The 26,989-nt window shown below is 32.3% G+C and overlaps 1 protein-coding gene across 11 annotated transcripts in view; it reads right to left on the bottom strand.

The window, feature by feature from the left end:
- Robo2 (roundabout guidance receptor 2) overlaps window positions 1-26,989 on the bottom strand; it is a 1,616,745-nt gene that overhangs the window by 61,020 nt on the left and 1,528,736 nt on the right. For all 11 annotated transcript variants that reach the window (XM_063224740.1, XM_063224738.1, XM_063224737.1 and 8 more), the window contains 7 exons: window positions 24,708-24,789; window positions 24,113-24,275; window positions 22,371-22,537; window positions 19,245-19,366; window positions 12,504-12,735; window positions 9,394-9,518; window positions 6,690-6,861 (listed from right to left, as the gene is read on the bottom strand). In XM_063224740.1, coding sequence (XP_063080810.1) covers window positions 6,690-6,861; window positions 9,394-9,518; window positions 12,504-12,735; window positions 19,245-19,366; window positions 22,371-22,537; window positions 24,113-24,275; window positions 24,708-24,789 — 1,063 coding nt within the window. The remainder of the gene's footprint in view (window positions 1-6,689; window positions 6,862-9,393; window positions 9,519-12,503; window positions 12,736-19,244; window positions 19,367-22,370; window positions 22,538-24,112; window positions 24,276-24,707; window positions 24,790-26,989) is intronic.

The raw sequence follows: 26,989 nt of genomic DNA, 5'->3' as shown, positions 1-26,989 counted from the left end.
AGAAATAAATCTCGTGAGGACAAATAGGCTTATCTGGGTTGAATTGTGTTTATGTGTATGTACACACATGTGCTCCTTTTAAGTACTACACTTTCATTTTATGTGATTACCTCTTGTGCACAGCATATTCTAATTTTCTGAAAAGGATATTAGAAAATCATTTACTAGATTGCTTTATTTTCTTGAAAACTTTGAATGACATTTGCATGGTACTCTGAGTTATAAATTAAAAGGTTTGCATTATCCATTTGAAAACCTAGTCCTTTTAAAATGACAGGAGAGTTAAGTAAACTTTTTATTTGATTTAAAGTAATCTAAATTAACTTTATTATTAAGTTACCAGTCATTTTCATAGTCTATGACTATGACCTGTCATGACTTCAGCTAGGTTATGTCATGTGCTTGCTATTTTTCACCTGCCTTCTAGAGCAGCAGAGCTCCACAATATATGGTGAAAGACATGATTGTCACGGGAAAAGAGAACAAAGAAAACTTTGCCTGACTAACAAATATATTTCTTAAAGAAGATATAAGGAACATAAGACAGGGAAATATAGTTATTTGTCTTTAAATTATAAAACTTATATTCTCTCAACCCATTTCATATATGTACTAAGACAAAAAAAATTTACTTATAAACATCGATCATTTCACAAAGCATGCTTTATAAATAGTTGTTGTTGTGAAAAATTAATTGATTATTCCTAAATATATACATGCATATATATATGTATTCATATGTATACACATCTGTATATGTATCAGTTAAGCCCTTTGAGGTGTACCTATATTTCATTCTTATTCCAATTATTTTAGAAATTCTCAGAAGGCAGGACTGTAGGTTTCCCTCAGGTTAAGGAATTAATTCAGTCTGAACAACTAATTAAGAAAGGAAAAGCACTTTACCGAAAAGGTAAGATTTTAACTTTTATCTTGAATGTTTTTAACACATAAAGAAAATGGAAAAATCTAAAAACTTTTATTGTTGTGGTTTGATGTAAATCTGTCTAACTGTACTAAATCCTTCATGATAGAATTGATTATCCAGAAACTTGCAATATATTCCCTATGCATCATTTCAGACAACAAACAGGAAAACAAGAATGGCTTGTATGAACTCTGGACAAATGATTTAAAATATATTGTCTCGGGGCTGGGGATTTAGCTCAGCGGCATAAGCACCTGCATTGCAAGCAGGCAGTCGTGAGTTCGATCCCTGGTACCGATAAAAACGAAAAAGACAAATAAATAAATAAATAAATAAATAAATAAATAAAATAAAATAAAATATATTGTCTCTGGGAAGAATGTTTCTTTAATGTTTTAATTTTTTTTTTTTAACTTAAGGCACTACAAGCAAATAAGTATTGGGAAAACAGAGATTTGCCTCTTTAAGGATGAGACCTGCTGAAGGAAATCTACATTTCTGTGCCCTTAAGAGAAATCTTTAAACTCTGCAGCAGTACTAAGCTGAATAAAATGGGAAACCTCCATCCATCCAGTTTGTATGCTATATCAGATGACAAAGCATAGCTTCAAAACTGCCTGAAAATTGAAGGAAAAGCCATGTACAAGACACTGTCAGTGGAGAGTGATGTTCCTTAATTTACAGATAATCATTGCTTAATTACTAGGGTAATCCCGGAACTTGCATCCAGTAAGAAGATTGTAAGAATCAGGTGCAAATAAAAAATTAGAATGCTCTCTGATTAAACAGGTTTTAGCTGACTTCTACAGCAGAGAAACCATTGGTTGAAGCTTATATTTTGTCCAGTAAGGGAAGCCAGATAAACATATTAGACTTTTTATTTAAAGTTCAGGAGAAATGCACCTATGAAGTTCATGTCAAAATTAAGTCTTTCCCTTAGAATAAGGGCAAAATATAGACATAATGTAAAAGCCAAGACATGATAAATTCAAGGTAATCATCCAGTAATGCAATTGCCTGTTAGTGAAACCAACATCATTGAGTTGAATACAGTTTTATAGCATGTCATCAGCAAAGTCCAGTACACAATAAAACATTCTAGACAAGCAAGCATAAACAGACAGTAAACTAGAAAATATGATCCAAGGTCAACAGAAAAAATGATCAGTAGAAAGAGACCATAAGAAAACATAAGTGTTAAAATAGAAGAAAATGATTGTAAAGCATTATCACAGTATGATTATACATTTTATATAGTTGTAATGAGTGAGGGAAATGAAAACATAAAAGAAATCAAGTGAAAATTGTAGAAAAATATATTAAGTAATTAAAATCCCTTTGACAGCTCTATTTCTAGCCACAAATAAATAATATGTATAAGACGTACCGTATTCTCATCACAAAGAATTAAAATAGTAGATAAAATATGTAAGGGATATAAAGACAAAAACTGTGAATTCTTGAGAGAAAAGACTCAAATATGGGGAATTTTGCTATCTTCTAAATATGTATTTGGAGAAAATGATAAAAATGGAATGCAGTGAAGGCCAACTCAAATATGACGAAGAACAAATATGAGTTAAAAGAATGAAGCACTTAGAATGGGTGAAAAGTTTAATATCAAATAAATGCAACATGATATTTTACTTATTTTAAGTTTACTTGAAAGATAATTGACTCTTCAGAGCAAACTATACACTGGCATTTACTACATATGTAGAAATAAAAGGTATAACTATCAAAAAAGGAATGGAGGAAATACGTGGAATTATATTGCTCCAACATCTCTACATGCAAATTCAAGAGTAACCATTATGAAAAAAGGAGATATACCTAGTGACTCATCAGAGAGGTTAAAATATAAAACCCAAAATATAAAACCCAAAGTGCATGCTTTCCCCAAAAGGAAGCCATTATAAATAGAATTAAAGTGAAAAAGCAAATAGGAAAATGGCAATTCTAAATTCAAAGAAACCAGCAGTAGCATTGATGATAGCAATCCGAATACTGAAATTAGAAGGCAGATATTGTCAAATTATAGAACAACCAAGATGAGATAATATACAATTTAAATAATAAAAATACAATTATATGCAGATAAACAGAGTTTAACACAAAAGTTGGAATAAATAGATATGATGTAAATATTTATAAGATGGTAAGGCTAAGTTAATATTGTAGTCAACTTCAGGACAGGAATTTTATAGTAAATTGAAGTGGAACTCTCATGATGAAGTGTACATTCATTAAGAACATGCAATATTCTTAACTGTGTTCATTGAAAGCAAGGCAGCAAAACAAGTATAGCAAATGTTAGGTGTGAGAAAGAGAAACACACAAATCCATAATTGTAATAAATCTGCAGACCTATTTTTAGTCCTCCAAAAGAAAAACAAAATTGATAGGAAGCTGAATAACATTTCCAATTCATTTTACTTGTCATTTATGAAACAAAAGAATATATATAATTTACAAGTGCACAAAAAATCACTAAGACCAAACATTGAACCATAAAGTAGCTCTATATTTAGGTGATGAAATTCACACAATGTACATTTTCTGATATCACTGGTATTACGTTTTAAATCAATTCAAAAGTATACACCTGGAAAATATCCAAGCATGTATATATTAAACAATATACTTCTAAATAACTTCTATAAATATTTCTAAAAATCTGCAAAAAATGAAAACAATAATGACCAAAACTTTTAAAGAAAGTGTTGCATACTAAGTATAAACAAAACTTACAATAATTTGTGGGATTCAGCTGAAAAAGTTCTTTACGACCAATTGACAACTTTAAAATAGTCATGTCAGAAATGAAGGTCCCAAATCACTGATGTAAATGTGATATTAAGTGGCAAAATAAAAATGGAAGAAATAGTAGAAATCAATTAGCTAGCGATATAAAAACAACAAAGATGTAATTTCATACATTAAAAAGATTTTTAAAAATGAATGTCATTATCAAGACAGAATAAAAGTAGGAGTAAGACAGGGAGAAAGAAAAAGGAGGACAACAGTAAAGAGGAGAGCCAGAAAAAAAGGGGGGAGAAAGTACACAAACCCACAGCACTAAAAATAAAAGAGATGACACTGCTATACACTCTACAGACTCTACTGTGATCATAAGGAAACATTATAAACAGCCACATACTAATAAGTTCAATAATGTAGGTCAACTAGACAAATTTGTCATTGTACAAAAAATTAAAAAAATCCACTTACCAAAATCAATACAAGAAGAAATTTAAAAATTCTAAGTAGATCTATATTCATTTAAAATAAACACATAGCTCTAGACGTGGATATCAGTCCTAATTTCTAGAAAATATTTAAGGTAATCCTAAAAACTTTCTTTAAGAATATAGAGGAGGAATCCACAAGTTTATAAATCCAGCCACTCTCAACCCAAAACCTGACAAAGACATTAAAAGTAAAAACAACAACAAAAAAATCGACAAACAAAAATCACTATCAACCAAAGTCCTTCATGACTCTTCAAAAACATAAATGCAAAGTTCTTTACCAAATGTTAGTAAATCAGATAAAGCAATACGTGTAAAAAGTATGTCAGGTCCAAGTGACATTTATTCCAGGAATGCAAAGTTTATTTACCTTTGAAAACCATTCAATATAATTCATTGTGTCAATTTTAAAAAAAGAAAACAAAATCATTTAAATTTATTCAGAAAAAGAATTCACAAATGAGAAATGAATAAAAGAAGTTAGTAAATGCACAAGATATAAAGGCAGCATAAAATGCTGAATATATATAACAGTTTGAAAGAGAAACTGCAAAGTTCATACATCATAGCATAAAAAACATCAAATATTTGGGAAGTATTTAATGACACATAGTATCACACACTGAAAATTACAAATTACTGTTGTAAAATATCAAAGAAGACTTCTATAATGAAAAAGTATATCATGCTGCTGGATATAAAGACTCATAATTAATAGGTTTACCTAATTTGGTAGGCAGAATCACTGCATTTTCAAGCACAATGTCATCAGATTTTTATAGAAATTGACTGACTGATTTTAAAAGTAGTGCATATGAAAAGGCAGAAGGCCTGTTCTAGTCACAACAACTTTGCAGAAGAAAATGGTGGAGCGTTTGTAGTACATGATTTCAAGAGTTACCATAAGCTAGAGTAATCAAGATCATGTGGTTTGGCTTATAAACAAATCTAAACGTGGATCCAGAAATGGACCACATATAGATGGTTAACTAAAAGAAAAAGTGTTTTCAATAAACGGTGCCTCTATAACTCAATATACATATGGTAGCCCACAAGCCTTAATCTTTGAGCCACATAAAATTGATTTAAAATTGATTATAGACTTAATTATAAAAGCTAAAATTATAAAGCTTCTAGAGGAAACTATAAGAACATGTTCTCACGACCTACTAGCAAGGCAATAAAGCAATATGAATGAAAGAAAAGATTAATAAATTGTACTCTTCATCAAAAACCAATAAAAATAACAAGTTACATACTAGAAAAAATATATATCAAGGAATTTGTATCCAAAGTGTATAAGAAAGTCAATGGTTAAAAGGCAAATATGTGAGCAGTTTACAACAGAAAATATGTGTGTGGCCAATAAACACATGTGTATTTGTGCAACATCATTAACTTAAATTCACAAGGAATTATTTTTCATATCTACTAGAATGGCTAAAATTACAAAGCCTGGCTACATCAAAAGCTTTTGATAATGTAGAGAAGCTGGAATTCCTTCTCCATTCTGTTGGGAGTATAAAATTCTGTAACAATTTGAAAATTGTTCAGCAGTTTCTTACAAAGTCAAAAAATACCATCCTATTAGCCAGAAATTCTACTCCTATGTATTTCCCTCAAAGAAATGAAAACATGTGTCTTCCAAAATGCTTACACAAGAATGTTCACTTTAGAGAGCATAGCTGATAAACCAAATACGGCATATTCATGCAATGGAATACCACTCAGCAACAAAATATATGAACTGCATAATATACTCAAGGGTGAACCTTAGAAAACTTAAACTTAGTGAAAGAAATCAGGCATAAAATATAATATTCAGTATAATCTCATTTATATACATTTGAAGAACAGACAAACATAATCTAAGGTAATAGGACACAATTTTGTGCAATGATGGTAGCAGATTTCATGTAAATATTTTCTATGGGATAGTGCATTAGATTGCAAAACTTCTTTTGGCTTGTTGCTAATTAATTTTTGACATTTTTCTGAGTAAGTGGGAGCATATAGATTTAGATGTAATGCACTCTCCCAGTAACTGTCATTTTCTATATTTCAATGACACCAAAATTACTAATAGAAGTATAGATTGAAAATAATTTTTAAACCACCTTTCAGCATTTAAACTCAGTTATTGCAGTTGTAAGATTTGAAGGCTCTTAAGAACAGGAGCAATTATACCCATCAGTTTTATAAAAGTCCTCGTCATTTAACTCATTTGCATTTATGATGTTTGCTGCACTGTCATTCATAACTATATATCCACAGTTAGGATGTAAATTACAAAAGAATTAATCTTGGTGTCTTTTTTTTTTTTTTTCTTTTTGAGACAACATCTGGTGATGCAGTTCTGGCTGCACTTAAGGTCACTTTGTAGCCCAGGATGGCCTCAAACTGCGATCCTCCTGCCTCAGCCTCTCAAGTGCTAAGATTACAGGCGTACATCACCTTTTTGGTGTCAACTGACTGATACTAATGCACAAACCATATAGACTGATACTCACCAATTATTATTGGCTGCGGGTCACTTTTTACTCCAACCCCTGCACTGGTACTAGCTGCAACCTCTACCCGGTATTGAATACCTGGGAATAATCCACCAATTATTACAGATCGAATGGCTGCATCCACAGTCTTATTGATATGGAATCGAGTTTCATTTCCTAGACACCAGATCTACAGAAATGGAAAATGAAAACAAATAAACAACAACAACAACAAAAAACATGAAACGTCTTTTCTGGGAATTAGGCTATAACTGATTAAATATTTTCCTACTGTTCTATTTTCCAGGCTTAATGAAGTAAATGACGTTTTTTAAAGCCCAAACCAAAGCCCACTCTGTGTGTGTGTGCAGTTCCACATGTGTAGGTGTGAAATAAAGAACAGTAAGGGAATGTAAAACTATGTCATGTCATTCATATCCATCAGTACTAAACACTCATAATGAGTAACTTTAAAGGTACAAGCCCCTGTAGAAAATTGCTTTTGTTTGCAAATAGCTTCGTGATATGGACTAAAACACATAATTTTCTCAGCTTTATTTATCAAAATTTGTTGTGCATTTAATCTACTATAAGTATAGTAATCATGAATTATAATATCTAAGTATAAACGTGCATATCTGAGTAATATACAGTGTATTTAAAAATGTTAATTTTTAAGTAGTTAAGATTAATTGACTAAATTATACATATTGGCTAAATTAAAATTAAAGCCAATCATTTTATTTACACAAATATGCCTTAATATTAATCAAAATGTACACACATATAAACAGGTTCAAGGCAGAACACAGTGAATAAAAGTCTTTAAACATGATGTTAAAGCAGAGAGGCTCTCATTCCAAGTACAAATCGAATTCAGGGCTATGGAAATCTGTTTCTTCATTATAAAAGTATTCTGCTATGTATATTTGTATTCATATTATATAATATTTTATAATCTGCAGAGAGACACATGTAAGAACATATATAGTTTTGCTTCAAGACAGATAAGCTCCTGAAATTCTTTCAGCAAAATTATTTCCATGAATCATATTTTTGTTATATAGAGATGCTATCTTTGTTTTTAATGGGGAAATGTTTAACCCTCACCCAAGCATACACTTTAGTACTAAAATATAACAGGCCTATAATGAGTGAGAGATTTTGTAATCAAATTTACATATACCAAAAGAGAACTATAGGATATTTAGACCTGGGTAGTAAAAAAGTAGATTTCTAACTTCCTTAAAACACACACACACACACACACACACACACACACACACACACACACACGTATCAGATATTAGTTAAATGTTTTGGTGTTCAAACAATGTCCTAACACTTGTAAAACTTTACAGTCTATGTAACTGTGTTATCATGAAGGTATTTATTTTTGTACTTGTTAACCATGTGTGACAGTTAAGCTTAATCATTGATTTGATTGGTTTGGATTCCACCTAGGTGATTAATGAAGTACACGTCTGAGAATGGGTGGGTTAGCCAGGCATCACTTGGGATGCTATCTATGCTTTCAGGTGCCTTTCTCTCTGATGTGGATTCCCAGCTCTGATTTCCAGCTAACATGAATTAAACAGGATTGTTCCACCATGCCCTTCATCATGATGGTTCCTTCATGGGGAACAGTGACAAATTCGTTTAAATTGTAAGCCAAAATAAAATTCTTCTTTAAATTACCAGAGTCAGGTATTTTGTCTAGCATCAGGAAAACTGGCTAATATACAATGTGTGTTTATAATGTGATAGAATAATTTCAAAATAAACATTTACACACTGAGACCATTTGCTTCAGAAATTTCATATGTAATTTAATAAAATCTATTTAGAATGTATGTTTTGTAGAAATACAGTTCAACATGCAAATCTGAGTGAAATTATTCAATTTAATTCCACATACTACCTCTGGATTTCTAAGACAAGATGGGACATCTACTTCTCTGTTGTATTAGATCTAGTAAGTTATTTTCAAAGTTCTACAAATATTTCCTAAAAGCGAAAATTATAGTTTCAAAATTTTTCAAGGCTTACACTGAAACTGAAGAGATTATTCTAATCACTCTCTATACATACATATATATATTCCATGTCATAAATATCAATGATGGTGATGTAACACTTTTTAAAAAACAACAAATTCACCAGTTGAAAATTAGATGATTATTTTTTTGTTAAGATTTTTTTTCAAATATTGTTGTTTCAATGTTTACCTTTTTTCTTCAAGGGAAATATTTTTATAAAACTTCAATAAATACATAAAAGCAGAATAAAGATTGGCAGTTACCAGTGTTATCTTCTATCTCTGCAACACTTCTATCTCTCTAAATTCCAAAGTACTTTTAAATTTATTTTTGTGTGAACCCAGTATAAAACTGCTATGAAGTCTCTCAGAAGGAATTTTAATAATTAAAGTCAGTTTCTCAGTGAGAGTTTCACAACCTACCTGCCTCGTTCCCCACCTCTCTAAATCCTTAAGGTTTTTTTAGAAACACGATCTACAGACAAATTAAAAACAAATTCAGTGTTATGGCTTAATTTTGAGTCTAATTTTGAGTCTGTGCCTGTCACACACAGCTAGAGTCGCTTTACTTTCAAACTGAATAAAGGTACAAGTCTTATTCAGAGACCAGCTTTGGTTGTATCATGCTGAGATTTCTCTGGCAACTTTGCCTGTGAGACCTCCTTCTTCTGCAGCAGGGCCTACCTTGTATTCCTGGATAATTCCATTTTGGTGGTCTGGTGGAGGAGGATCCCAGGAAACACTAATACTTGTGCTATTGTGGCTTCCAACTGTCAGCACAGTGACAGATTGTGGAGGGGCACTTGGGGCTGCAGAGAAAATAATGGAATAAACGTAAATTGTAGGTTTCCTTTTGCATTATGCTACTCTCAGAATATGAATAGACAGATAAGACCTACGAGGTTCTGGCTTCTAGGAGTCCTGTATTCTGCATATGGTGTTCAACTGCCACAGTGTTTTGAAATATGGCCTTTAAACTCAATGTGCATTGAAAAGTGAATGTAACTGGTGTAGTAATACACATTGAATAATAAATTTAACAGCTAATACTAATGAGTGTTTTTATAGGGCCAGCAAAGAGCTAAATGTAAGTTTTAATTCTCATAATATCTTCAGGAGATAAAAGCAACTCCTAGCTCAGCTTTACAGAGGAAGAAACAGGCTGTAGCAAACAGCCTATTTAAGTCAAACACCAACTCAGACCATGAACCCAGGTAGTCTGAGTCTTAAACTTTGATTATTTAAGCACTAATAGCCTACTTTCTAAAATACAAAGCAATAATAATGGCAACAAACATATTTTGAGAGGCTATTTTCCCAGGTGCTATTTCTGAATGGTGACATGATTGACAATCTTTTTTTTGTTTATTTGTTTTCATTTGTATTCACTTAATAAAAACAGAAACATCTATAAATTTGGTCAACAAAGAAAAAAATCCTTTTCACATAGAGAAAAATAATTGAGTGTTATAAACTGACTCATAATTTAAAATTTAAAACATTTTATATGGGTGGGCAAGGAGTTAGAATGCTAAAAATAAAAGCATGTTCATGTTGGGTCAAATGTGAAAATGGGCAAATTTTGATCTCTGATAGTAATTTCCTTTTTTTATAATTGTTCCTATAAACTAATTACAAACCATACTGAGACAAGATGAGTAAGAAGTGATTCCTGATTTTAGACTACAACATCTTGTATCTGGTTTCTATGACAGCTAAGAAATACCAATTTTGCTAAAAAAATAAATTCATCCATTTTCAATCAGTCTCCAAATTTAGATCACAGAAAGCAAAATCAAAGTACTATATAAACTCCTCCTTTTAATTAAAGCTATCTAAGAATTTTGTGTCATTAAATAATTTTATGTGAAACCATTAATGCTTTCATAACTCTACATAGTTTAGTCTCTTGAAAATACCCGAAGGATACTTTAATGCCCTATCAATAAGGTCTCCCATGTTTGCTAAATCGTCATGACAGATTTCATTGAGATATGATCATGTTTGCATTGCAATACAAAACCTACCCAGATATAGGCTTATATAATTTATTCTTTATTGTTTTTTATGTGGCCACATTGCTCCAAAATACAGCATGATGACATAAATCTGACTACTTGTCTACCAGTCTTGCTGTTATAAAGCGGATGGCACTAAAAAACAACGCTGTGAACCTGGCTTTTCATTCTCCTCGCTGCGGGCTTGGCGAGAACACTGTGCCTGCTTTCTGACAGGTCAATTATTCCAGTACTCAGCTTCCTCCTACCCAGTGAAAGGACCCAAATCACCGCTCATCGTTCCCGGGCATAGCCCAGCTGAGTTCCATTTGTTACCTTTGCAAGGCCACAGAATCAGAGATGAATGTACACAGAATGGTGACAACAGTCTAATCTAGAAGAAAAGTCCGACTGTGGTGTAGTTGATTTTTGCAAAAAAGCTTCATACATAACCCTCTGCATTAAAGTGATGCTTCCCAATAACTAACACTACCACTCCGCAACAAAAGACAAATTTTAATGGTGGATTAAAAATATTAGTAATACTTTTTACTAATTTACATTAGTAATACTTTACATTAGTAATGCTTTCTTTTCTTTTATATATCTTAATGTAACCTACTGACACCTTCAAAAATATTCACTGCCCCTCTGCCAGTACAGTGTCCTATAAAGCTATGTGAAGGCAATATTTTTGCTGTGTATCTTATTTAGAGAAATACGTAATTAAAAACTCTTGGTTAAATATGAATATGGGTTACTTTCTGTACGCAAAATACATTTTCTTAACCCTGATCTTAAAAAACAAAAATTGTACAAAGTATGTTTTCCTGTCCCCCTTTGGCCTACAGGTAGAATACATTTGGGGAAAGGTTTTGTACACAAAGTATACAGAATAAGTTAGTACAAAGAAAAACGTGGGTGGTATTATTTGCTATGTCACATTTTGTATTACTGGGAATTGAACACAAGACTGCCACAATGAGCCACACATGCATCCCTTTTTAATTTTTTATTTTGAGACAGGATCTCACTAATTTCTGATCCTTCTGCTTCAGCTTCTCAGAGTGGTAGGATTACAGATGTGTACCACCCTGCCTGGTATCACCTCTTTTTTACACTTTGGTGACAACATCACAAGGCTCTCCTTTAGAGAAGACACTAGAGAACGGACTGTTTGAAACAAATACTAATCTTAGTATATCTGAGACTGATTTTAAAATATTCCAAACATAAAGGAGAGTGAAGGAATTCTAACAACAGAAAGCTATGGGAAATATGCAAGTGGCTTTCCAAATTAGAAATTATGGGCCAGACAGGCAATGACTATGGTGAAAGAAAACATCACACTTTACTATAACAGGAAAAAAAAAAATTAACACTGTGAATAACTTACATTCTTTGGTTTTTTAATAGCCTATCTTTCACTGAAATCAAGTGAGCTACATGTACCAAAAAAAAAAAAAAAAAAAAAAAAAAAAAAAAAAAAAAAAAATCCCAAACACAAACAACAAAAAACCTTGAAATATATTATAATCAAATATAAATTAGTGAATGCAAGATTTGGCTTGAATGTTTAAATATTCAAGTTCAGGGTCATTTTCTTTACCTCTTTTAGTCATTGGCGGGGTGGATCAGATTCTATAAAACAGAGTATAAGGAGAAAATGACAGATCTTGAGTTCACCTTTAGATGATCTCTTTCTAGTCTTACAAGAAAGCTGGCAACTAGAAATATAACAGAAACTCTTTTAACCATGGTATAAATTTGGTTCACATTCGAATTTTGGATACTGACCTTCTTCAGTAGTACGGACCGTTTTAGATTCACTATCCATTCCTTGGAACTCATTAAAATAAGGTCGAACTTTAATCTCATAAGTCACCCCCTTTTTCAGATTGGCTAAAACCGCACTTCGCTCCGTGGGAACTTTGGCGTCCAAATTCTGCCACGATGATGTAGCTTGCAGTCCTGAAGTCTGACGATACATGACTCGGTAGCCTTGAATAAACTGGGGCTGGCGATCCACCTGAATCAGAGGAAGGACATCTGAACTGCGGCAGTGTGTCAGACAGGGCAGCGGGCCCATCCTCCCTTCCCGGGTCCATCTCAGCCCTGGGACCCTTGTGGGAGTGGACAGCACGTTTCTTTATTCATCCTCCTGCTTTTAATAATCTCTGCTGTTCAGAACTCACATTGCTCCTAAAACGACTTCTAAAACAAAGAATGGAACAGCTCTGTCCATTGTTTTAAGTATCTAGGACATCTACATAATGAATCAGACCCCTTGCATTAGCACAACTTCCTGTCAATGCCCAGACCTATTAGTTATTTTTAGCTTAATTTCTCTTTTTTTTTTTTTTTTTTTCTATTAGGAGTCTGGACTTGTGCTAACTCTGAAGAGGAAACAGATGGTAGTAATAGAGGCCGTGATTTTCCTCATGATACTGGTATCCAAGGGAAAAGTTGGTGTCACCTCATCATTACTCCAACCATGGTCAAATTGCAATCTTAAAAAATAGGCAAAAGCCAAGTTTAAGAATGAGATGCACTAGAAAGTATGAAACTTATGACGGAGAAAAGCTGACTGAGTCAGGATGGGAGATGGTTTCCTTAAAGACCACATGAATTCTGCCATCCATAGAAAGAGCTTGATTCACCTAGGAAGAAGCAGGGGACAGAATGCAAGAGGAAGCATAAGAGAGAGAAAAACATTGTAAGCTAGAATATCTTTGTAAAATGCATGGGGAAGTTTATATTCATCATAAAATAGTCATTAAAAACAGGTTTGTTTTTAAGATTTTTACTCCTTCATGAGTTTATTTTATTTTATTTTTGAGACAGAGCTTTGCTATATAGTTCAGTTTGAGTTTGAGCTCATTATCTAGTCCAGACTGGCCTCAAAACTGTGGCAATTTTGCCTCAGCCACCAATGCTAGGATTACAAGTGTGTACTACCACATCCAGCAAGTTCTACTCTTGACCTGGCAAATTCATACATCTTTATTTATGTGAGGACAGCTTATTTTAGTAACAGTGTAAGACTTTGAATTGAAGTTCATATTGCTTAGATTTATTTACATTTTTTGTCTTTTTGAGACAGAGTTTAACTGTACAGTTCGGACTGGTCTTCAGCTCACTTTGTAGGCCAGGCTGGCCGTGAACAGAGTGATCCTCTTGCCTCAGAGTCCAGCCTTCCACGTGCTGGGATTATAGGCATGCACCAAGATTCCCAACTCAATGTACAGATCTTTTTACAAGTGTTTCAGTCAAACTTTTAAATGCATGGAAATTAAATATATATAAAATCAAGATAAAAAATGAAATATGTTATCTTTATATATTTTCTATATAATCCTTTTTTTTTATCATTTTAAAATGCCTCTCCTTGTCTCCAAAAATGCTTGGCTTAAACATAAAGTATCCTAGCACTTTTTTAAATTAACACCCCAGGTCAGAGTTTAATAGCAATGTCCCAAGAAGTTTTAAACTTGACATATTTCACTTTCAAATAAAATATAAAGATTAATGGGAAAAATAAAATTACCAAATTTCAAGAAAGTTGTAGAGAAAGATGATATAGAAGAGGAGATGATACAGATACTTATTTATTTCAGTTTTTAAAACTTTCTTTACTCAATTGCCAGAATGCTATCAACAAAAAGTATTATTTAATGCCTTCATTTCTAATATTTATTTTCTAGTCATAGCATTCTTTTATTAATATTTTAAATGAAGGCAGTAAATCAATGACTATCAGAGTAAAATATATGCTTTATTTTATTAAAGTGTAGAACTTCAATCACAATAGGGTGGAATGAAACAGTATTTTTCTATAGGTAGAATGCCCAAGCTAGAAAATTTTATGAAGGTGACAGAAACGAGTGTGCGTTTTTATACGTAGTTAATTTCAGCCTTTTAAATGGGTGGCAACAATGGGAATTCCTTCCTCATCTAACAGCTTTCTTACCACAGATTTTTAGGAATTAGGATTTGTACAAAGATATATTAAGAAAAAAACACTTTTGGGTCTAACGTGGAAGCTTGTGGGCTTTCATTTCTCATTCATACTAGCATGCTGGTACCAATTCACATAACTTTTTAAAAACAGTTGTTCTAAAATTAAAAAATAAGACAAACAGGCAGTAAAAAGTTAAATTTATGAGAGCCAAAGAGAGATGCCTTTCGTCAAAACTGTCAAAGTTCAAAAAAATTCTTGCAACACATGTTAAAACAGCATTAAGCTTACATTTTATAAACTTCTCCGCATTTTCTTTAAGTGAATTTATATACTGAAAGAAAGACATAACTCACAATAATAGCTTGTTAATACTGAAGGAAGCAAGCTGTGTTTTTAAGAAGAACATTAAGCAGCTGTTTCCAGATGAAGGGAGTCTGTAAATCAGGGTAAATTGGTTTTATCCATGTTTGGCTTTCATTAATTAAGTGTTTTAGGAACTTTATGAACCTAATGTTTACTGCACAACATTGCCTGTTCGCTTCACTGAGCACCGCCTTCAACTAGTATATAGTAATGGCCTGCTTAATAACTAAATAGTTTGATTTAATTTTGTGTACACTCTGGAATTTTGGGGGAGAGGAAATTTGTTGTCACAAGTGGAAGCAAAAATGAAAATGCTGAACATTACCTTCAAAATGTGCAGATTGTTTTGGATATATGTTCTTTACCCTTAACTTTTAGAGCTCATTTTGACAGGCGATTTCTTTCCGGTTAAACCATATGCTTTTTACTAGCATTAATAATTTGACTATAAGAAAGATGGTTTTTTAGTAACAATTACAATCAGAGTCTAGCTATCAATTCATGCATATACAACTTTTAAAAATTAGCATTTTTTGATGCATGAGTGGAACAGAATTTTCTAAAGGAAAAAGTGTAGTCATGAGGGGAACTCCATAGTTCCACTCATAAGGCTTCCATTTAGACTGCAGCTTGGTCTCTTGACCTTTCTGAGCCTCAGTACACTGAATTTTGTCAGATAATGCCTACATCTCAAGGGCACAGAAACAAATGATTACTTTAGGTGAAAGCACGGTACAAACTGTAGAAATATGCAATGATAAAGCTTTTCTTTGTTAAACAAGGAATATACAAAAAGAGGAAGGGACTTATATGTGACCTTGGATTAGAAGTTTAAGCAAAACTTTTAGTTGAAATGCTCACTAGCTATCTATTCAACTTATAAAATAACACAAAGTCAAGAAACCCCCTTAAACGAAAAATTCGGAATGAACTTTCTTTGATGGGTTTAGCTGCTGAGTGATCTAAAAAGCATTTCTTTTCAATCCCAGTGACATTAAGAATTTGTGACTCTTTTTGTTTTTTAACAAAAAACAAAACAAAAAAATAAACAAGTGATCATAAACAAACAAAAAAAAAAGCGATCATTTTCAGCCAGTGACTTTGCGCTTTTTCTTTTTTTTTTTTTTTTTTTTTCTTCTCATTTTCACCTATCCTTTAGAATACTATTCATTTTTTTAGAAAGAAGTCACTGAAATTTTATTGCTTTAATTTTAGCCTGGGAAGGGAGCTGTTTTTTCTAGTAGAAATGTCATTTGTTTCTGCTGCTTGAATCCTGCAGATCTTTGATTAAACACCTAAGATGAACTCAAATGTAGATATATGGGCTGGAATTAAACACCTAAGATGAACTCAAATGTAGATATATGTGGCTTCTCTCAAACCCCAACAGATGTACAACCTAACTACTAATAATGTGATAATTTAAGCAACATATATACTTAGCAAATTGAAAATATATGAAAATGAATAAAAAAACCAATTTCTTTGGCAACCGATCTCACACCCAACCTGCCTTGATTACATCAAACCTGAACTCTCTCAGATAATCTTATCTGATGTAACTAAGAACTCATAAGAAACACCCTGTGATAGTAGGAATTCCTTATGGTTTTGAAGTAAGAATAAAGGTATATGAAAAATGGATACGATTACTTCCTTAGACAGTTACTTAAAGAATATTTGATAGTTGGCACTGGACTCTGGAAAATCCAACACTGTCTCTAGATTCATAGAAATCACTGCCTCTGTGGGAGATAAACATGCAAACTAGTAGTGAGAAGTTATCTAGGGACACAGGAAAGAACATGGCATACTCTCCCCCATTTTCTGAAAAAAAGATTCAATTTACTGAAATGAAATTTTGATGGAAACTGATGTACTCTCTTAAACTCAGTAAATTTTAAAGTGATTAACATTATAAACATAATGGCCTGGATTTGTATCCAAATATTTCTCTTACTTAGAAGCAATTTAAAAGAAGCACCCTTAAATCTCTTAATAGAGCAAAGAACATGTTTTCAATTTAGAATGAGAAAGAAAAATCTGCTAAGAAAACATAATTATTTTCTTGTTTTGGCAGTTTGATTTTTGTTTTGTTTTATTATTTAAATCTAGTTAAAGATTCTGAGAAAAAGAAGAAGCATAGCAGATATAATTCTGACTGTGCCACTGGAATAATGATAAAAGAATTATATTCACTTTAAAGGAGCAAAATGATAGAAATTATTATATGTAAAATATAGGCTAAAGCTATGCAAAATTTTATTAAAATGTTATTGGAAACACTGTATTCCCAAATAATCATTATAAACAATCTTTTTATTAGTTATCCAAATAAACAAGGCAGACATAATTATAGATACTTTCCAAATAAAAATTATAATTAAAGTGAAAAATTTTCCACTTATGCCTATTCAAATATTCATTGTTTGTATATATTCTTATTCATTATTTATATGTATTGTTCTACACACAGGGAAACTTCAAGGAGTTGTAAATTTCTAGCATACTAATATATTTCTTTTTAGATTTTAGAGATTTATAATAAAGAGAACTGGGTCATAAATGGAAAGCTGGTGCTACTTGTATTAGCCAAAGAAAAACATTATCTAGTTTCTTTAAAAGTACAAGCATATATGTGTACATATCAATATTTTATGTCATAAGTAATATTGTTACTTTCATGCTATTTATTGTTTTTATAATAATAGCTATCATCTTCTTCCTTTTTTTTTTTTTTTTTTTTTTTTTTTTTTGGTACCTGGGATCAAATTCACAACCTTGCCATTTGTATTCTGACATTTTTAATAATACATAATATCAGAACTTCCCTAAAATATATGAAAATGTTAATTCATTTCTTAATGTCTACTAACTTTTGACTATGTTTATCAAATTTTTAAAAATGTATAACTTTTGAGTCTGTTGTATGAGAAGAGTGTTAGGACAATCCATTTAAATTTAGAGGATTACTTCATCAAATTTAAAATTAAAATCTTTGTATTTCCAGTGAAGTCATAAAAAACCATATAAATTGGTATTATTTGCAAATCACTTCTCTGATAAATGACATCCAGCACATAAAGAATCCCCACAAGTCTATAATAAGATGACAAATAAATAACCTAACTTGAAAATGGACAAAGAATTTGAATAACAGTTTCTGTAAAAAGGATACAAAATGCTTGATAAGCATATGAAAAGACAAACATCATTAGTTATTAAAGAGATGCAAATCAAAGTCACAATGTTGTAGCACTGCACATTAGAATTCCCACAGACAAAAACAGAGTAATTATTTGCTGAGGATAGATGGTAAATTGAGATGATTTAGAAGAAACTGGAAAGTTAAAACATTGCAGTTTGGAAGAAAAAAATGACGCAATCACTTGAAAATATTTGGCAGTTCATTAAAATATCGAGTAGGAGTTACCATATGATTTGACAATTTTTAGTTGTATACAAATGGAAATGAAAGTACATATCCACATAACCAATTCTCATGCAGCAGTAACAAAGTTGAAACAACCCTGATGTCCTTCAAGTGAAAAAGAAATAAAAAGATACAAGATATCCATAGAATGGAGTACTATTTGAGACTACAGCAATGAGCACAGTGGAATGAAATGCTACATTGCAGTGCAGTACATTACAGTAACAAAGCACAGACCCACGCTACAGCATGAGTGAGCCTCAAAAGCACTATGCAGTGAAAGAACTCCGATACAAAGAATTACTATATGGCTCTATACTAAGTCCTGCAAATCTAAATTCATAGAGATACAGAGTAAATTATTGGGTGCACCAGAGTAAAGCAGTGAGAAGAGAATGGCTGCTACTGGACACAGGCTTCCTTTGGGCATGGTGAAATGCTCGAAATTACAGTTTGGTATGACTTCAAATTGCTTAAGTGTATTAAAAAGATTCATTTGTGTTCTTTAACTAGGGTATGTCAGTTACACTGCAATAAAGCTACTAAGGAAATTCATAAGATGGAAAGGTCATGTTTCTATCACAATGTGCTGCTCTGTTTTTTCATTCTGTTATCTATGGAATACTTTCCTTTATTGTCATTGAATACATCTTGATTTTAAATAGTGAGAGGTTTAATTGCTAGTGTTAGTTTGTCTACTTGTGCTTTCCTTTTGCTTTGTTTTACTTTTGTTCGGGAAACAGAAAACCTTTGTCACCTAATGTAAGCCTTGAAAACTTACCGTCCATGTGACCTGAACGGTGGTGGGAGTTAGTACAACGGGAGTATGCAGACGGACAAGGACGTCTCCGAGTTCTTTCTGCACTTGTCTGTGATCTACCCCTTGTGCTGGTGGGCTGATATCTGCAATCAGAGGAGTAACCACTCTCAGTTTTTAAAAACTGACAACACAACATGAATTTATTTTATATAAGCCAATAGTATACATTTAGAACTCAAAACTCAGAAAAACATAAAACTTTCCTGTTTCAAAAACTAAGCACGTATATTTGTATTTATATATGAAAGGATATATATATATATATATATATATATATATATATATATATACCTATATCTATATCTATATATCTCCTATAATGATGAGATTTTGCGATAGGACATTTATTTTTATTAGGCTATATTATTAAAAGAATAATCCTCATGCACATACAGACACATTGTTGATTACAAAATCATTACTATGATCACTCAGAAAAAATAAAGTTTATGATATACACTGGAAGATTTCTCTAGAAAGATCAGCTTTATTTTTACATTGGTGCACTGAATGATTTTCTCAAGAAGTAAATGCAGGCATATCTGTACACTATAGTTCAGGAATTGTGGCATGCCTTATTCCAAATTAACAGGTTGTGTTTTCCTACTGTTTGACCTATCTCAGCCTGGAAGCATGGAAGGTAAAGGAACTAGTGCAAAACAAACAAACAAACAAACAAAAAACCCAAAAACAAAAGCAAACCAACAAACAAAAATACTTTTAACCAGAAAATGTAGAATACTTGTAAAATGCTACAAAATAATACACTATGGACAAACAGTAATATGTGACAGAATTTTTTTCTCTGTTTTAAGTCTTTGTACTAAGATATTCCCACCCATTTTAATGATTTTTAAATCTCCTTTCATCTGTGTTCTTAGGCCACAATATACACAATACACAATACTTTTTCCAAAGTATTTTAATTGCATACTTTAGCTATAACATAAATCAGATACAATAAGTTAAACTGGACGTTAATATTTAGGAAACATACTTTAGTGAGGTTTTACCTCAGCTCGCCTCTTTATTTCAATTGATGTAAACAACAATGTAAAGTCTTACTTAAATTGGGAAAAAAGTCACTTCCTAGAATATTAATTTTTTTCTGATCTATGTATAGTTTTCTGTGATGCTGATGTTATGCACATATTTGATAGTCTTAAGGAAATAACAAATTTCTAGATTCCGTGCTACTTAATGCCTTTGAAAAATAAGAGCTCAGAAAGTAAAAGCATTCTTAGAAAGGAAGTATTTTTGCAGGATGCAAAGCTGCTAAAAGTGTGATATCAAAAATGATCCTGACATTCAGACTCAAAACGTGAGTTTTCCTATTAAATATCTGTTAAGAGAACATAAATCTTTTGCTCTGTATAGTCTTTCAACTGGAACAAGCCAGATCACAAACAACTTTTCATTAATCTTTTTTGACCTTTTCCCCAAGAGTTATTTTATGAGTCAAGATGTAGTGACTGGCATGGTTATTGAATGATCAGGGAGGTCTGCCAGACTTAATCACACCAGAAGTCTTCCCCCTCTGCTGTCTCCCCACCTAACCCTGCAGCAACACACAAAACTATTTCTATCCTCATAGGTAGAAATCAGCTAGCCAATATGATTTCTTGACTTAAAATTGTACACATTTTCATATCACATTCAATAATTTCATTTACTCGTTAAATTCAGATGCACTGAAAGCAATTGGATCTAGGTAAGGTAAAATACAACTACTTTCAGGCCTTCGAATTCTTTGTTGTGCTTTTTCTTTCTCCTGAGACAGTCTTTACCTACAGACCCTTTATCATCATGGAAAATTAATCACATTGCCGCACAGAGAACAATAGCAAAGTGGCATTCCCTCCTCCCTCGACTGTCATCATGTCAGCAATGTTACAGCCACGTGGTGACTTTATTTTACTTGATTTCTTTAAGACTCCCTTCTCTTTATAATGGCTTGGAAGTTACTATCACGGAACTACATCGTAATTATAATAATGTTTTATGGCTGTATGGTGCTTTTCATAGCATAAAATGCTACTTGGAATTATATCTTGTTCAAAGCCCTTTACAAATAAGAAATAATTAACCCTTTCTCAAGAACCCTGCAGGAAGTAGGTAAGAACAAATAATAAAGGCGCCGTTCCTATTGTATTAATTCCTTTCACATGCTATCAGTAAAGGAAAATATAATCTAGCATTCTACACTAAACCTCAGACTTCAATGACTTCACAGTTGGAAACACACAGGTTACTGAAGATATAATGAGGAAATCTTCCATTTGGAAATTACATTTTAATATTCTGAGGGGATTTTTGTTAATCAACAGAATCGAAAGCCTCAGGAAGAAAATTTGATTTACTGTTTTTGGTAATAAATCACGCCTTGCACCATGTGAATGAATAAAATACATTGTACTGGAGGTTGTTAAAGTTCAGCACCAGCATCTCCTGAAGGGCACGTTAAGTGACCCTGGGCCAAATCCGCTGCACTGGAGTCTCAAAATATGTTTCTCATAGCCAAGGAACGCCATTCTGAGAATTCACTTCGGATTCACATTTTGAGAATCACTGCACTGGAAAAAAGGAAGTTCCGTGCAGTATGGGAATTATTTTATTCTCCTTTGTAAGCATCTATTCATACAATTCTTTATTTTGTTTTTTGCTATTGTATAATTTATACAAGAAGGATAAATATTTTCCCTCTCTTATAAATATCATAAAGCCCTAAATTAACAGATCCAACTTTTGCTATGTAAATGTATCAATTATTTGGTTTATTTCTTAACTCTATTCACCCTGAAAATTCCAGAAAGAGCTCACACCTTAAGAAGGTAAACAACAAATTTGCTTGTCCTGACTTGATGAAGTCTAGTGAATCTTCATAGAAAGCACCATGCAGTAAGTGAACGTAGATTAAGATGTGACATACATTGAATAGATTTACCTTGTATGGCAAATATACACTAATTTTTTTAAATAAAAAAGCAACATACATAAATGCTCTTCTAATAATGCTATGTTGATGTTCTAGAATGTTTATCTGCTGCTCTATTATAGAACCAGTCAAGTTCGAACTATTGAAATTACCTTGAGTACGCACAGGATCTGACATAGGGCTGGGGTCACTGAGCCCTTGAGGGTTGATTGTTCTGACCATGAACAGGTAGATTGTATTGGGTCGCAATCCTCTCACAGTATAGAGGGTGGTCTTTACATGGTTTGCCACTGTCTGCCAGCTATTGCTCACTGATTGACTGAAATATGAACAGAAGTTTCACTGAAAGAACGGTCATAAAGCTATTGGAAATGAAATTGGGTATCAATGACAAAGGTTAATGGCTGAAAATTAAACACACACACACACAACACTTGAAGTGTTCAGCCCAATAAATGAAACATTTGGATGATTTCAGTTTATTCAACGACAAAGCCGAGCCCACCTAACGGAAGTGCCATGCACAACAGAATTAAAGTCAGCCCAGAAGATGTGACAGCACTTTGCTAAATGCACAGCAGCCCACTAAATGAATACCTGTAAAGGAACAGAGGCCAAGATCACAACATCAAGGTTATACAATAAGTATGGTCCTCACAAATGCATATATATATATATATATATATACCTTGAAAAGAATTAACCTGTAGAAAGAATAAATGGACTACAGAGTAAGTTATGCCAATACATTTTCCTGTTACAAGGTGTGTTTTCTTTTGCATCAATTCCACATGCAATATTACAATAGAGCCTTCTAAAACTACATATCTGTAAAAGAAGAAAGGAAGCATGTAATGAATATTTTCCCTTAGTTACATTTTTAATAAAATTTTACATTACACAAAATTGTGATTCCTCAGAATGTTGAAATATCTCTGAGTCTCTGTGTGTGAACTGCCTCACAGCTAGCTACAGATAGATGACACCCAGTATTTTGTTTAAGGTCAAATGCTACTTTTTCTTAGATATATAAAATATTATTTTTAAGTTTGCATCTATTATTTTAGATATATTTGAAAATTAAAGGCAAAATTGCAGAAAGAGTATTTGGAAATTTGAAAATGATGTATCTAACATTACCTTAAATATGAATTAGAGAAGCTTAACTTGACAGTGGCTATCCTTTGAATTATAATATTAAATTCATGAAACTGAATATGAAAGTACATAAAATTCATTTTGCCATACATATAAGTATTTTATTAAATTCCTATAGGACAAATTTATAATGATAAATATCCTAATTTATTATCTATATCTTTAAGTTAATGACAATTATTTAAAATAATACCTAGAATTTTGTTTTGTTTCAGCAATTAGAAGGACATGGAATCAATTTCTTAATTGTGGTTCTTGTATTTTCTAGAAATAATGTCCAATAGATGCATTCAAGTATATAACATAAAAACACTGGATTTATTTTATGTTTGGATCTATTTATTAAGCATAACTATTCCAAAGTCTTATGCCTCAATAAATATTGCATAAGTTCTTAAATACCTGAGCTGAATTATAAGTATTTTCTGCTTAGTTCTAAGTGTCAAATTCTCATTTTAAGCACATACAATTGTCAGTTTAAGGAATTGAGCTAAATGGTTATGTCCTTTACTACATTCCTGTAGAGCTAAAAATAGATCATGCATATTTAATATTATAATTAAGCTACAAATAGAAAAGTCAAGTCTCTTGTTAATGTCAAATATAAAAGAAAAATTCTTAAAAGGCACTGATTGAATATGTCTTTTATATAATACACCATGATAGCTCAGTTGAGATTTTATTATCTAGGAACTGAAGCAAAAACCAAGGTCAGAAAATAGGAATTGTCCCATACCTGAAAGCCTCGATGATATATGCACTTGCTGGAAGAGTTCCAGGGGGACCTGGTTGCCAGGAGAGGGTGACACTGTTCTTAGTAACGTCTGTAACCTGTGGTTTGGATGGTGGCCCTGGCAGGTCATTTAAATCATAATTTTTACTGATTGCTGGTCCAGATTCTATAATAAACAGATAGAGCAGTACTTTAATTTTGACTGCATAAACTGTCAATGATGTTTAAAAGAAGGAAATAGTCTCGTAAAGAAGCCTTGGAGTTGAGTTTATCTTGCTGAGTCAGAAGTACATAAACAAGTATCTGCTCCTTCCAAATTAACAAATGGACACTATTTTCACACATGATGACTTGAATTGCTTGCACTTCAGGGAAAGTAAAATAGCAAAGTTATCAAGAACAAATGAAATAAATTGCAAGAATGCAATGTTATGTGGCAAACGTTAGTGCAGAAATTAAAAGTGCCATTAAAGGTGAAGACTTAGATTTATCAACAAGGAATTTAAAACTGCAATCCTTCCCTAAGTTATTATTTGATAATGATCACTTGGAGGGAGTTCAAAATTTCTACTCTTCAAATTATTCGTAAAGAACTCACCTGTCACATCCAGCACTGCACTCCAGGACGTCTCCCCACTTGAACTTGTAGCCACACAAGTGTAAGTGCCAGTATCAGAAATCTAGTATACAGAGAAGGGAGATTTCAACAGTAATCATCTTGGGGGATAATTGCTCGATTTCAACCAGACAGTTTTACTTTCATAAGTTGAGGCGTATCAGTTGGCTCTCCAAATTTTTCATTAGCGTTAATACATTAATATTAATTCACATAATATTATGCAAAATGTTGATTTAAAAGATTTTTTAAGTATATCTCTATACCAAATGTTCTTTGAAAATATTACCATGTGAAAAGAAAGAGAAAAATACAAAAATAATTTTCAAAGAACATTTGGTATAGAGATATACTTAAAAAATCTTGTCATTTCATTGATCACTTAAAATGCTTTTGTTATTCATGGAGAAGTGGCCAATGACTTTACAAAGAGTTGTAAATATAATCAAGAGCTTTGTTTTATATGTGTAAAACTCAAATAATTCTATGTGTACGTACTTTGGAAACAAATCCAGCATCCATTGCGGTTGGACTAACTGCAAACAATATTCATTTGGATTAGGTTAAGTGTATCGGAAAAGGAAGGCAGAGAAGAAAAACTGATGGACAAAGAGAATAAGACAAGGCAGAAGGCATAGAATTAAGCTTCTGTGATGAAAACGGGTCTCATTGTTGAATAAATATGGAAGTACATAGACTATTACATCTGCTGGGTTCAAAATGTAAGTACACTAATGACTTTAGCTTTCACAATTGATTCTCATATAAACCAGTAGTGCATGGATGTCACTGCCATTTCACCATTTTAATTGATTTCAAATGTCATTATGTATTTTAACGTAAGTTTCAAATTGCTCTGCACGTCATTCTTTACCTTATCATCTCTGTACAATTGTCTTCTATTACAGAAGCATGATGGGAATAGCCATTGTGGAAAGAGCCATTCTTTCAAATGTGGCTGTATGCACATTATAGTCATTAGAAATCTTTGCATTTAAGAAGCATCACTCACAAACTAAATATAATGAGCTGAGGTTGGATTTTAATGGGATGTTCATTTGAATATAGACTGTGAAAGAGTAAAAAAATTTGCATTTTATTATAGCTGTTAAACTAAAATGGAGCACTTGTTATTCTCTGCAAATGCTAAAAGAAGAGTATGTAGGTAATGCTTCTTAACCGCATCTCTTTGTCATTGTGAGGAGCTACAAGCCTGACATTAGCTGTAGTAGGTAGGCTTTAATGAGTTTTGGAATATTCTACTTTCAGAAGGATACTGATTTAGTTACCAATTAGCTGGACTATGAGAACATAGTATTCATCATGCTATTTTTTTCTTCAATACGCAATAAAATAAAAGTCGTGACACACACAGGGATATGACCTATAGAAAAATCTCTCGGGACTAGATGAGGAAAGTACCATAAAGCTTCTTTTAATCTCCCTTTCAATACAGTTGCTTTACAAAAATAAATAAACAAACAAAAATTGATATGCTCACTTTGGAGTTCGTGATGTTAAATGGTTAAATGTCATTTGTTAAATTGCACTGTTGTACTATGAGCTTTCATATTTCTTTTCACTGTTTTAAGTATTTTTGTTTTTGTTTTTTTGAGTCAGAAGTCCTTCAATTATTTCCCATCTGTATCTTCTAATTCCTAATAAATTTCTTTAAAAAGAGATTGATGGGTAGAATACTCCATCACCTATTATTGTCCTTTGAACAGCTGGATGCAGTCAAGTCCTTAGGAGCACAAATCTTAGAGACAGACTATGCGGAAGCCTGTCAGCGGGCTCAAAGTTTGACCTAACCAAGCTCCCACTTTTAACTGCTTCTTTTAAAATCTACTCTGCTTCATGGCTATTCGAGCACACTTTCAAATTCAGCAAAACAGTGAAAATACTTTAATCTCTATGGCTAAAGTCAGCCTTCAGCCCAAAGGGACAAGTTGAAGTATTTACATAAGGAGAATTGGCATTAATTTTTTAATAACTTCCAATTGTTCACAACTAATTTATAATCACTAAAAAGGCTTTAAAGGGTCTTACTTGCTTTAACCAAACTTGGCAGTAGTTTGCTTAGAGAAAAAAAAATGCCTAAACTTCAAAATCACTATTAAAAATTAAAATTATATATTAATACATTGTATTTTATTTATATGTTTTTGAATCATTCTTCCATTTGCATCTGCATGATATAGAGATAAACAAATAAATAAATTGTAATGGTAAATGTACTTCTGTGCTCAGAGTGTGATCCTCTT

The sequence above is a fragment of the Cavia porcellus genome, unplaced genomic scaffold, assembly GCF_034190915.1.
Source record: "Cavia porcellus strain 051 isolate PalLab524CR breed Dunkin Hartley unplaced genomic scaffold, mCavPor4.1 scaffold_15, whole genome shotgun sequence".
NCBI lineage: Eukaryota > Metazoa > Chordata > Mammalia > Rodentia > Caviidae > Cavia > Cavia porcellus.
Note: the sequence above shows the minus strand (reverse complement) of the source record. Positions and strands in the feature narration are given on the sequence as shown.